This window comes from Rhipicephalus microplus, chromosome 1 (assembly GCF_043290135.1).
Source record: "Rhipicephalus microplus isolate Deutch F79 chromosome 1, USDA_Rmic, whole genome shotgun sequence".
In the NCBI taxonomy this organism is placed as follows: domain Eukaryota; kingdom Metazoa; phylum Arthropoda; class Arachnida; order Ixodida; family Ixodidae; genus Rhipicephalus; species Rhipicephalus microplus.
Genome location: NC_134700.1, coordinates 220,169,039 through 220,181,914, shown reverse-complemented (window position 1 = coordinate 220,181,914; position 12,876 = coordinate 220,169,039). Strand labels below are relative to the sequence as shown.

The following is a 12,876-nucleotide window of genomic DNA, read 5'->3' as shown; positions in this document are numbered from 1 at the left end:
CTTTAAACTTTCTTACTTCTTTAATCTCTTTTATGGACAGCTCCCAGTAGAAGTTGTCTGTAAGGGATGCGAAAGCGTAGATTCTACGCCGTTTTCGCGTAGAATCGACATGTCCTCTTCTCTGACGTTCTTCGGCGAAGCGCACTTTTGGCGCGAAGTTTTCGCTAAACCGAAGGCTGACGTCACGTGCGTGGGTGTGTTTGTGCGTGTGTAACATTTATTTTGGTTGTGAGCCCGTCCGCCTTTATGTGCAAATGGCCCGGATGTCGCTAATGAAATGCTGCACGCATTTAATTATCTTCCTTCCTTTAGAGGCTCATTACATTAATGTCTCGGGCTTGTCGGCGTGTCATAACGTCGTCATGGCCCATCATAAACAATTATGCGCCACAAAAAAAAGGGGGGTAAATCGCTGTACTGGTACACTAAAAATGAAGAAGACAGAAGTTGGCCAAACAATTGACTGATTGATTGATATGAGGGGTTTAACGTCTCAAAACCACCATATATTATTGTGAGAGACGCCGTATAGTGGAAGGCTCCGGAAGTTTCGAGCACCCGGAGGTCTTCGACTTTCACCCGAATATGAGCACACGGGCCTGAAGCGTTTTCTCCTCCATCGAAAATGCAGCCGCCGCAGAGTTAGCCAAACAAATAGCCAACGACGTGTAAGAATTTAATTACGTTAATTAACAGGAAGTCGTTAAATTCCGTCGCAAAATTTCTTGCGAGGGTCATGTTTTCTCCTGTGAATAACATCGCCGCTAGTGGGCACTGAGAGATAGAGAAAGCGCAAAAAAGAAGAAGAACCTTACGGTAATCTCCATTTGACGCAGTTTTGCGATGATGTTAGCGGAGCTGACACACCCTTCCCTAAGGGCCCGGTGTGAGGCTTCATTGTAGTGCCTCATGAAAGAAATTCTCCCAAAACAGTGTGACAAATCACCTGGATGATGCCCTTTTTCTTCTTCTTTTTTTTTTCTCTCATTGCCCATGAGCAGCTATTTTGCTGTGGGAAACACTGGATGCTTCGCGCTCCTCCCCAGGCGCCACGTTAGTGGAACTTAATTACCTTCCATTTCGTGCTTCGATCGCCCTCTCCAGTGTTTTCTTTCTACGTGTGGAGGTCTCTTTATTAAACTCAAGTCACTGCATTCATAAATGAATATGAAGCGCGTCGCATGCTGCTATATCGCGTCGGCACGTTGACTTTGATTTACTGTACTGTGGTCCGACTGAACGCTTCGCTGTTCGATATACCTATGATCGGTGGTTCTTTCTTTTCTTTTCTTCTTTCTATCTTTCTTTCTTTCTTTCGTTTCTTTTTCTCTTTCTTTCTTTCTTCCTTTCTTTCTTTCCTTCTTTCTTTCTTTCTTTCTTTCTTTCTGTAAACGCGCAGCTATGAAAAAATACCGACCGACTGAACAACGACCGAGCGTGCTGCATTTCTAGACGGATACATCATTCGGGTGCATGTAGTGTGTATGTCCATTTGGATAGAGCCTGTTTCGCTTTAGCTTTTGCAACGGTGTCCGCCATGAAGCACGGTGTTCGCTTGCCGATCGTCGTTGGCTCTTGCGCGCACTCGCGAAAGTGGGAAGCAGGCGCCCCTCTCGCAAGGCGCATAGTTTCGCCCTCCTTTTCTCGCGAGCTTGGTCGACGTTCGCTCAGTCGGGGCTTCGTGTTCCTTCCATCCGTTTCGTGTTTCTTTCATCCGTTTCTTTCTTTTTGTTTTCTTCCTTTCACCGGCTCCGCGCTGTAAGTCGAGTTGCCACCATCCGCACCGGAGCCGCAGTTGCTAGGCGGCCCATGCATACCATCGTGGTGCCGGGATGCTGAGCTGCTCAATCAACCAAGTCGATGTGATTGGTGTACTTCAATCGAGTGCTCCACTGGCATTCGCACGCTGTCCACCGAATCGCTTAGATGTGGGCTAGTTGCTTTGCTGTGTCCGATAAGACGACTTCATAGCAGGAGCAGTGGGAGGATGTATTGGACTGCAGATGTATAGGTGCTAAAGGCTCATATGAGCATAGGTGTTTGCCTACACCTCAATGGATTTGTTAATTCAGTAAAGTTCTCAAGAAAATGTTTCCCAGAAATTTGCCCCCTTCCGCATCGTTCAGGGTGGCAGGAGACATTTTGGAACGCCGTAGTGGGCGTTACGCAGTAAAAGTTAGGCAAACCGTACACATAGTGAGCGTCGAGTCCTGGATTTAAAAAAAATTTTGACTATTGGGGTCATGTTGAAAGGTGGCTCGCCGATCGGCCTGAAACAGAGGAGGTCCTCTCGTGCATAGCCATGTGACACACTTGTCGCTATAGCACGGCGGATTGCGGTATAGACGTTTCAATGTATAAATTGCGCTGCGTTCGGTGCAGCGTAATTTATGCGCTGCACCGCACGTAGTGGCATCGTAAACTTGAGAGATAGTGCAGTGCGCGTCTGTGGTTCAAACGTGTGTGTTTCTTTCATGTTAAGTTGATTTGTGTAAAACGAACTGAAAGACGCGCGTACGCTTCGTGCACGTTAATATTATATTCAAAGACAGGTTTTCGAAATCCGAACGCTAGCGGCTTCGCGGACCATCTACGGAAGACAGGGCCGACTCGGGCTGGTTGGAATAAATCAATCTCAATGGCACTAAACACATTCGCTACAAAATAAACCGAGAGACCACAAAAACGAGGCGCTCATTACCGATGGTGATTGGCCAGTAGCAAAGATCCATGCGCATACTTTAAAAAAAAGTCCGGTCTCCAAATTATAAGCGGTGGTCTTTTTACGAGAATTCCGCGTTCTGAGATCGCAATCGCCGACCCGCATGAGGGAGCTATGCGGCTTCCCAGGAATCGCGGTTGGCAACAGAGGTACGTATATGCATATATATAAAAAAAAGACTGCCTCTTCCAGCAGCGCTCGGAACATCGTGACAGGCTTCGCGTATCGCTCTCGTATTGCTCGCTCGTTCGAGCGTTTGACTTCGTACTGCAGGTACTATATAGTGCACGCTATATATCCGCCAGCGCCCATTCACCCCCCTCTCGCCTCGTGTGCAGGTGCGGCAAGACGAGCTCATCGGCGGCCGGCTCCGACGAAGCGTCTTCGGTGCGCCAGCTGCTGCTCAGCGGCGGTTCGTCCTCGTCCAGCCTCGGCTCCTCGTCGGCCCCGGACAGCGGCTATGGGCTGCCCTTCTGCATGGACGATGACCAGGCGACAGAAGCAGCCCCACCGCCAGAGGTCAGTGTGTGACTGGTTCGCTTGTGCACGGGCAACGGAGATCCGACCGGTCTCAAACTCCCTGTAGCTGCAGATGGCACCGCAGTCGCGGAATCGTTTCCCGGTAAACCGAGACAGGTCAAAACGGTAGAGGGAGAAGGGTGGGGGCAAAATTGACAAAACGTAACGTAACTCTTTGAATTGATGGCGTGTTCCCATATCTCATATATAGGTAAATTTTTAGAGGGATTTGACTTCTGTTTCAAGTACAACATCGATTATCTGCGGAATGACTGAAATCTGCAAATCTACTAGCTGATTCTGAAATATAGGGTTTTTGTTCCACGCTCGTGTCTCAACACGTGTTATATATTGCGGGACGTAGTCAATCATGTGCGGGCCCGGACCGCGCAAGCTATACCGATTACTTGGTGACTTAGCTGCTGGTAATGAAGTAGTTTCTGTGTAAGGGGGTATAAGCTTTTAATTAAGGTGCTCCCATCTATATATCAGCCACACTTATCGATGTTCTCGTTGAGGAGTTCTTATTCTGTTTCATTTTTTTTAACGCGGTAAGTCGCGAATACATTGCAGATGGCTATAAACAGAATCCCGAACCGCTTAATTTTCAGGTCTTAAAAATATTCAACTTGAAATTTGACGGACTTCTTTAACGTTTCACGACGTTATCAGTGTACTTTAAAACGCTGCATCGTTCAAGCAGGCAATCTGTGGAACGGAAATTGGGTGGAACAGAATTACGACATCGGATTCATGTCGGTTAAAACGATGTTATATGAAGAAGGACAAGCGCATCATTTAAGAAAAAAAAATAGACGTGACCGACACATGTACTACCATACAAATTATGCGGGAATCGAGTAATCGATCAAGTTTAATGTAACGCAACGATAATGAAGTCTAATCGCATTATTTTGCCATGTCCGTCTCGTTTTCCACATAACGAAGCGCGCATTCGCGCGAAGCAGTTCTCTATTCGTACTTCCGTGACGGACGATGTGCTGTAATCTCCCCGCGAGATGCATACGTTGCGATAACGCAAGTCGAGAGGGACGCGTGAGGCAATCGTTTGCACAACGTTACTAGTCCCTCGCATGCAGTCGACTCTGACGAACTGGTTAGCCAGCGTATGTAACCCGACGTTGCGTGCCCCGCCGTGTAATTATACGTTCATTACTGAGCTTGCGACGCTCTCCGTGTGGAGAGAGTCACCACAGCCCGCGTGTCACTGTATAAGCGATTCCGCGAAGTACAGTGGCCTTGAGAGCTAACGCGACGACATAAAAAAAAAAATAAGAAGAAAGAGGGCGTTACTAGCCTTTTAGGCGCCTGTTCATGGTCCTCCGTTGAAGGAAAGGTGAAGGGAAAAATAATCACCCCCCCCCCCTTCCCTCACGTTACTTTTTTGCTCCAGTCCGAAAAAAAGCAACCTTTGCAATGGTTGCAAAAACGAAAATTAAGGTATGACGTGTTCGCTTCGTTTGTCTCTGGTGTCCCGATTTTCGAAGCGCACTTACTTATTGCAATGTAATATCCATGGTGCACACCTTCTAATATGTTTAAAAAAGGACTTGCGTGTCCATTTCTCCTAACTTTAAACGATGGCGCGACAAATTCTACTGTGTAAAAAAGGTATGGGGCCGGCTTGGCACCCTGCTTAGATGTTAAAAAAAGGGAGGGGGGGGGGGCGGTCGCCGCCGCTTTCTTTTCCTGTGCTCCCGTTAACGTAACGTGGGTAAATGCGCATCTCCGAATCTCTTATATAGGCAATAATTTTAATGAAATAAACAAAATCTGCGGTTGTCCGACGCGTCGAGCGCCGCGTCTCATCGGCTGCATTTAACGAGCAGGGAGCGGCCGAGAATCGTCCCCTCTCGGTTGATGCTAATTAGTCGGGTGTCGCAAGCCACTCTCTCTACATAGCATTCGGTTCCTTTTGCGAAACTTGGCTCATGCGTGTGTCTTGAAAGCTGCAGCCGCGAAGCAGTATCTTCGCCGCTGCAGATTCCCGCCGGGAAGCTTTCGAGGTGGCCCGTCGAGAGATTGCGTTGTCTACGTGTCTCTCCGTCAGTCCTTCACGCTCTCGCCGTACTGCTGCTGCTGCCGCTGCTGCTGCTGCCGCTGCTGCTGCTCTTGGTGTTCTCGTCCTGTCTAGGACGATAATTTCTTTTCTTTTTTTTCCTACACGTTGATGTTCGCGAACCATTTGCTTTCGCCACGCTGTAAATCTGTATACGCTTGAGCGCTGAGTTTTTGTGTTAGTGCTATATAAGTGAAGTGAGTGGACAGGCAGACGAGGCATACGAGGTGGTGGGGGGAGGCTGAAACGTGGCGACATCTTCGAGCAGGGAACGCCGTTCAAGCCAACACTTCGACGACTGGGCTCAAACAAGTCCTCGCGTTCAAGCATCGGCACATAGTTACTTTCTCTTCCGAAACACTACTATTTCTTATATTATCAGAGTTACGTACCTATAGTGTCCCGCCGCGGCGGTCTAGTGGTTAAGGTACTCGGCTGCTGACCCGCAGGTCGCGGGATCGAATCCCGGCTGCGGCTACTGCATTTCCGAAGGAGGCGAAAATGTTGTAGGCCCGTGTGCACGTTAAAAAACCCCAGGTGGTCAAAATCTCCGGAGCCCTCCACCACGGCGTTTCTCATAATCATATGGTGGTTTTGGGACGTTAAACCCTATACGTATCAATCAATCATCGTTACCCTATAATCGACCAGTCGCGCGTGGCCTCCTCCGACTATACTTACGCGCACACTTTCGTTCGTAGCGGCTTTATGGGCGCCGCGCCAGCGCCGCATATAGTTTAAGATTGTATTCTTAGAACATATGCGCACTTTACGATTGTATTCATTATCATATCGCTATTGCCTTTTTTTATTATCTTTTTTTTTTAATTCGCCGTTCGGGACGGCAGCGTAAGCGCTGAAAGAGCTATCGTTTGTGTGCCTATATACCGCGTAATCTGTGACGCGTAATGTGTATAATATACGACGCGTGACGCGTAATCTGTTTAATATACGATATATTGCACAATTGAAAGAATATTCATACGCGTTGTACGCGGTGTTCCGTCGTTACAGCTGCGCACTAATAGGAAACGCGCTGTATACGCGTGCGCGACGTTCAATTATAATTGTCCAACAAGTGCGTGCTCGCCTCTCCGCGCGCTCGATGATTTTTCAGCTTGGTTGTTAAAAGCGCAGGGGTGGTCATTGAAGATCGATGAACGCCTCTTCCCACACCTCTGTTTCGTGAATTTGTACATGCATTTCGTTGGGGCGTATACACCACGCGTTTTGGCGGCAGCTGTCTTTTCGCAACGCGTCGTCGGAATCGCCCGCAACTCCCGATCTTCTTCCATATACGTGCTGCGGCAGTCGTCGTGCCCCGGGGATTATAAGTATCGGCTATACGTGTGCGCGACCCGGCCGGCCTGTCAGAGCGCACGGAAAAATTACGCCCCGACACCTGCATGCAGCATGCAGTCCGCCGGGGATTCCAGCAGCTCTCGCTTTGTGCTGCCCCCTATGCAGTATGTATAGGATAGAACGGCTGCAGGTATATATCGGCCGCTTTCTGCGGCTACATATATAGCAAACCGCGACGCGATGTGTTGCTAAGCGCCGTATGGCGAAATAACGGTCGCGAGAGAACCGATGTCGAAATGTATACTTTAAAGGTATATTTCGGGACAGGAAATACTTTCGCACCTGAGCCATTAAAAGCATTGCCGAGAAAGTTCCGTTTTTGTGTGAGTTGCAACTGACGCGGCTCCGACGCGACGCGGTTTTTTGTGTGACTCGCTGTATATGCGGCGCTCTCTTGATAACCGTCGTCTCAGGTGAGGTGGCTGAAATATACATACCGTATGAAAAATTTGGGTTTCACTCCGCCGTTGTAAATTTACGCTCGTGTTATTTTGCGGGGTGGACGGGTGTTTTGCCAGCTGCTTATGGCAAATGTTCTCGTGGTAATTTTGTCGTTCCCGTAGTTCGTCAGGGGCACAAAGAATATACGGCATGTAAAGCATTTGGACGGTGGCTATATGGGTGAATATGACATTCTTTTTGAATGCAATATATTACAAGTCCCTGAATGTTGACTGTTCTGAAAGTTTGTCTGATAAAGTAACCTTACCAGAGTAAAGGACCGGAGCCTGGTCAGCTTAAATAAAGCGCTAGTTTGATTAATTTTCGGGGCGTTACATTTTTCGCCACTTCCCTCCTGGTCCCAGGCAGCGCGTTTGACTCTGTTGTGTACGATGGAACTTGTTTTAGGGTATGGATCCGGGGCTTCTGGATCCACGCATTTCATTTCTGACCTCGCGTACGTCTTTAACCCGGTAGCTTTAGATGTACGGCCGTCTATTTCTCATACAAGTACCGCACTCCATATGACAGTGACACGGTATTGCAGTGAAAGCCAAGCAACTGGTGTCAGCCAGTCGGGACGTACAGGGCGCCGTGCAGCAAGACTCCTTCTAACTTTCCATCCAAAATATCATTGGGAAGTGGAGTAACGGGTATCATCATCATCAGCAGCAGCAGTAGCGTGACTATACGCCCACTGCGGGACAAAGCCTCTCCCATACATGTTCCGCCAGTCAACTCGGTCCTGTGCTTGCTGCTGCTACTTATTACTCGCAAACTTCTTAATTTCACCAGCCCACTTAACTTTCTGTCTCCCCTCGTGCGTTTGACTTCTCTGGGAATCCAGTCAGTTACCCTTAATGACCAGCGGTTATCTTGCTATCGCGCTACGTGCCCTGCCCATTTCTTCTTCTTGGTTTCGACTGTTATATCATTAACCCCGGTTTGTTCCCTGACCCACTCTGCTGTCTTCTTGTGTCTTAAGGTTATAACTGTAATTTTCCATTCCAATGCCCGCTGCGTCGTCCTCAACTTCAGTTGAACGCTCTTTGTAATCCTCTAGAATTCTGCTCCGTTGGTATACATATACCGGCAAGATGTCGCAGTTCCTTTTGAGGGATAGTGGCAATATACCTGTCATGATTTGAGAATGCTTGCCGAAGGTGCTCCACCACATTCTTATTCTTTTGTCACTTCAATTTCGTGGTTCGGCTCTGCGGTTACTACCTGTCCTATAGGTAACGGGTATACATGGCCTTAAAATCGACCGATGTGCCGCACGTATCTCTGCGTAGCAGCACCATGGTGAATCCCTGCGCGGACTCTGTGGAAATTGCCAGCCGACGACGCATGCATCTCCTTCGCTGAATGCCCTCTCCCGTCGTCGTTTCAGTGATTCTCGTTTCAGCTTACGTAAACAGACAAACTACAGCTCTTCGATTCTACCCTTTACATTTTTGTTGTCTAGCTCCTCGCGCCATACGAGGCTGCGCGCGAAGCTATCGCCAGACGCCTTTTCGTTTCCTCTGTGCGCATGCGCGAGACCCGTCGTCCACCGCGTGCCTAGCCCTCCCGCAGGGACGCGTCGTCTTCGCCGGGGCGTGGTCTATAGACTGCGTCGTCTCCCGTGGGCCACACGCGGCGAGGCGTCCAACCAACCGTGCGCGCGTTTTTAGTGCCGCGTGTGGTTTTTCGCAACATCGGGTGGATTTTTTTTCTTTATTTCTTTCTTTTTCCCACATCGCGCAGTGCCCACCCACGGCAGTTTCAGTGCACTGCCGAACATTTCGCGCTACGTGGTCTCGTTGTTTCTCGTTGCGAAATAGCCGAGCCCACTCGTTCGTCGCGCCATTGTGGAAAGAAAGCCAGCGGGAATATGAAGGAGAGCTCTTGGATGGATAATGGCGCCGTATATATATACCGCAGTAATGACTTTGCGAGCGCGAGTTTTGCAACAGCGCAGTGGAGAACGTCCCCGTCGAAAGTGCGTCTTTTTTTTTTTTAAGTAAGATAGCGAGGGCCCACTTTCATTCCTTTGTCCTTGCCTTTTACGTTTGGCTGGCTGCCGCATAGATGGATCCAGTCCGAAGTTAAAAATGAGACTTGAGAGGTGCATTAGGGATTATCGCCTCTGTCCTTGTTTCGTTGTATTCTTGGTGGACGTCGTGCTTTGCGCAACAGGTGGCACTGTGACTCCTATAGAGCCGCGACGTTTTTCGTCGAGTTCCACTGGCGGCCGCACATACATGTATAGTATACGCACGAGTTGCATGTCTACATTTACGCAGCAAAAGTGTCGCACATTGTTATCAAGTATTGTTAGGAGCGGGGTGGTGCCTATATAGCTACGCATATCACGTGTCACTTAAGCAACGTTGTAATTAAGATGCGTGGCAACGCCGTGTGGTGATTCGCCAGGCGTTTTCGTGCTTCGGGCGTGACTTTTCTTTCTTCGTGATCAAGTGCGAATCCGGTCCCTACTCTGAAGTAGAGCAGCGTGGTAGGTATAGCACTGGCGACATATACGTAATTCCAGCATATACAACGTTCACTGGTTTACGTGAAATGCCCCGGGTATATACTGCGGCCCATGCTGACTGGCCCGCGTGTACCGAACCCGCCGTTTCTATAGCAGGCTTTCGGACACACCTTTCTCTATAGCAGCGTCGTATGCAGAGATACATGGCCGCGGCTCAACTCTCAAGTCGAGGCAAATCGGCGGACGGGATAGACAAGCCTTACTGGCAGTGGCGGATCCAGAGGGGTGTGTGGTAGAGGTGATAGACCTCCCACCCCCACCCCAACGCCTGTCGGTATACTTCCTCCGCCTCTTTTTATTGCTTGCCGTCCACCTGTTGTCACCAGTCAGGACAAATGAGTGGGACCACTTTGACCACAGCTTAACAACATTCATGCTATGGCAGAGTTTTCGTGCTCGTAAAAAACAAAACAAAAGAGTAATGACCACGCCCCCCTTTCCGGCGTTACTTCAAGCGACCCCCCCCCCCCCCTTATCCCTCAACCATTAAATGAGTGGCTGGATCCGCCCCTGTTCAGGCTTCCACCAGCGTATACACTGCAATGGCCCTCAAAACGTGGCAACCCGCAGCCTCGTCCCGTCATTCATTCACTCATTCATGGAAGGTCGCCGAGGCTTGACCGCTTTAAGAACGACGCATACCCGAACAATAAATATATATGTGTGTGCTCGCACGCTATATAGGTTTCGCGTGCGGCTCGCCCCCACTTATATTGATGAACTGTTTCGCCACTGCGGTGCCGCTATAAAGCGAGAACAAGACACGGAGGTTGAACCTGCTCTCTCGCGCACTGCTTTCGCAAGTCCCCTTTGTTCCACTCAACATTTTTTGTTCTTTGCGATGGAACAACCTCAGCTCCAGTCAATCGATTCGAGTCTCCCGTGAGGCAAACGCCTATACTTGCAATGGGGCCGTATACACTTGTAGATAGCGGCTGTTTATCCACGATGCCGCAGTATATTGGGTAATAACTGTAGTTACGGTGCGAGTGGGTGAAAGAAAAAAACAATAAAAAACAATCTAGATCTTGCAGTAGTAGTTTAGCGATCGCGTGTGTTGCGGCAGCAACAGTTATGTAGCGGTTAGCAACGCCACTTGTTGAACCTGCGGCGACCGAGTTTCGCCACACTTGTGCCGCCGCGAGGCGCTGTCGTAACACTCGTTGCGTGCAGGTAGGTACACGTATACAGATGTATACGGCGAGGATCTTGTATAGCCAGGCTTTCGAGTCAAACCAGGTGGGAATGATTTAGGAGTTAAGGCGCGTTCCAAGAAAAGTGAGGATGAAGGAGCCTGTAGTTTTTTCCTTTTTTTTTTCTTCCTCCTTAGTTTTGTGTGTTGTGCAGGTGTGCCTCGTTATTGCGCAAGAGAAGAATCCCTGTAGTGCGCTCGCGTCTAACTTGTTTAGAAACTTTTCACTTTGCGTTGCTCGCGTGCCAGATATACTTTGAGCAGCACACCTCAAGAGAGTGCATGCATTTTTGACGCTGCTTCGCGGATTGTATAGGACTGAAGTCCTGCTCCATCTCTTTAGGCTATACGGGTGGCATATATTAAGGCGGCCCGAAGCTCACGTATACCTGTAGTCCTGTATTGTGCGCGCGAGAGTTGCGTCACGGGCACACATGGAATGCACACGCATCGGTCGTTGTAAAGTCCCTAGATAAAAAAGTTTTCTTTTTTATCTAGGGACCTTAGGTCGTTGCCATGCGCGCCATATAACCTTCGAGTATACGCTCCTTGCGCGCGTTTGTTTTTGCGTGTTATTAGCAATTCTTTCCATTGTTCGGAGACGACTTAAATGACCCGACGTGTGCAGCGGTCTGTGACTATACAACTCGCTTCCCGTCGGGCAAGGTCGAGAGGCAGTCCGGAGAAAAAGAAAAAAAAAAGAAATTTTGAAACGAAATGAACGAAAGTGAGAGAACGATTACCGTGCGCGCGTCTCGCGAAGTTCAACGCATATACCCGAGTGAATTCATTAAGATCGGCGCGCCAGCGCCGTTTGGAAAATGAGCTTTCTGCACTTTTTTTTCTCTCTTTCATTCCGCGCTAATTATACGCGCTTCGTTAAGACACTTACGCGCCTCGGACACGGACCCGTGCATTGCACCGTGCAGGGTGAACGAAAAGCCGAAGAAGCGACGCTGTGATATGCGCCCGCGTTTCGAATGGAGCCGCGCGCCATTATGTAAGTTTTTTTTTAAAGAAAATAAGGTCTGGCGTTACTATATATAGTCACATTCTGAGAAGGGGGGGGGGGTGCTCTAATTGTAGTTCTCTCTTTTTTTTTTCGGGTATAACTTAGTACTCGTATTAATTTTCATTATCGAAACGCGCTGTTGCTCGAAAGCAATGGCACCCGGGGTTGGCGTCGCGTCTCTGTAATACCGGAAACATATAAGGCAATGCGGCAGAGCTGCCGAGGAGCCGCATACATATATATATGCACGCTGTGCATATATACGATTTCTTGTGACGTCAGCACTTTTGCAATGACATTTAACTTGCGACGTCCCCGCCGCGGTGGTCTAGTGGCTAAGGTACTCGGCTGCTGACCCGCAGGGCGCGGGTTCGAATCCCGGCTGCGGCGGCTGCATTTCCGATGGAGGCGGAAATGTTGTAGGCCCGTGTGCTCAGATTTGGGTGCACGTTAAGGAACCCCAGGTGGTCAAAATTTCCGGAGCCCTCCACTACGGCGTCTCTCATAATCATATAGTGGTTTTGGGACGTTAAACCTCTCATATCAATCAATCAATCAATCAATCAATCATTAACTTGCGACGTCGCTGCAGCGTGGTCTCTCTAACACTGTTGCGTAAGTTTAAATCGTCTTTGCCTAAGGAGTATATGAAAAGCGGAACCAGCTTTGGGTCGCAGTGTTCGCTGCCGCAGTTACGGTTACATCTTCGCCGTTTCGCTTAGAATAATATACGTATGCGCATGCGTCGATTAAAAGAGAAGCGTGACGCTGAGAATTTGCGAAATGCATGGTCATTATTATAAAAGGAACGCATCCAGGACGTTATACACAATTTTCAATCGCTCGCGTGTGTCTACATAGTCGAATTTACGGACGACGCGCGTCTGCGATTTCGACAGATGCGCGTAATGTGCGTCGTGAATATGGAAATTAATTGAAGAACTCGCATCGCGAAACATGAACGGTTCGTTTGGTTGCGTTTGCATACGTTTTACCTTAAACTCGCCTC

General features: G+C 48.9%; 1 protein-coding gene across 3 annotated transcripts in view; it reads left to right on the top strand.

Annotated features, from left to right (window-relative positions):
- The window catches only part of LOC119159652 (growth factor receptor-bound protein 14), a 215,867-nt gene that overhangs the window by 114,955 nt on the left and 88,036 nt on the right, over nucleotides 1-12,876 (top strand). For all 3 annotated transcript variants that reach the window (XM_037412474.2, XM_075891405.1, XM_075891406.1), the window contains one exon: nucleotides 3,061-3,241. In XM_037412474.2, the coding sequence (XP_037268371.2) occupies nucleotides 3,061-3,241 (181 nt within the window). The remainder of the gene's footprint in view (nucleotides 1-3,060; nucleotides 3,242-12,876) is intronic.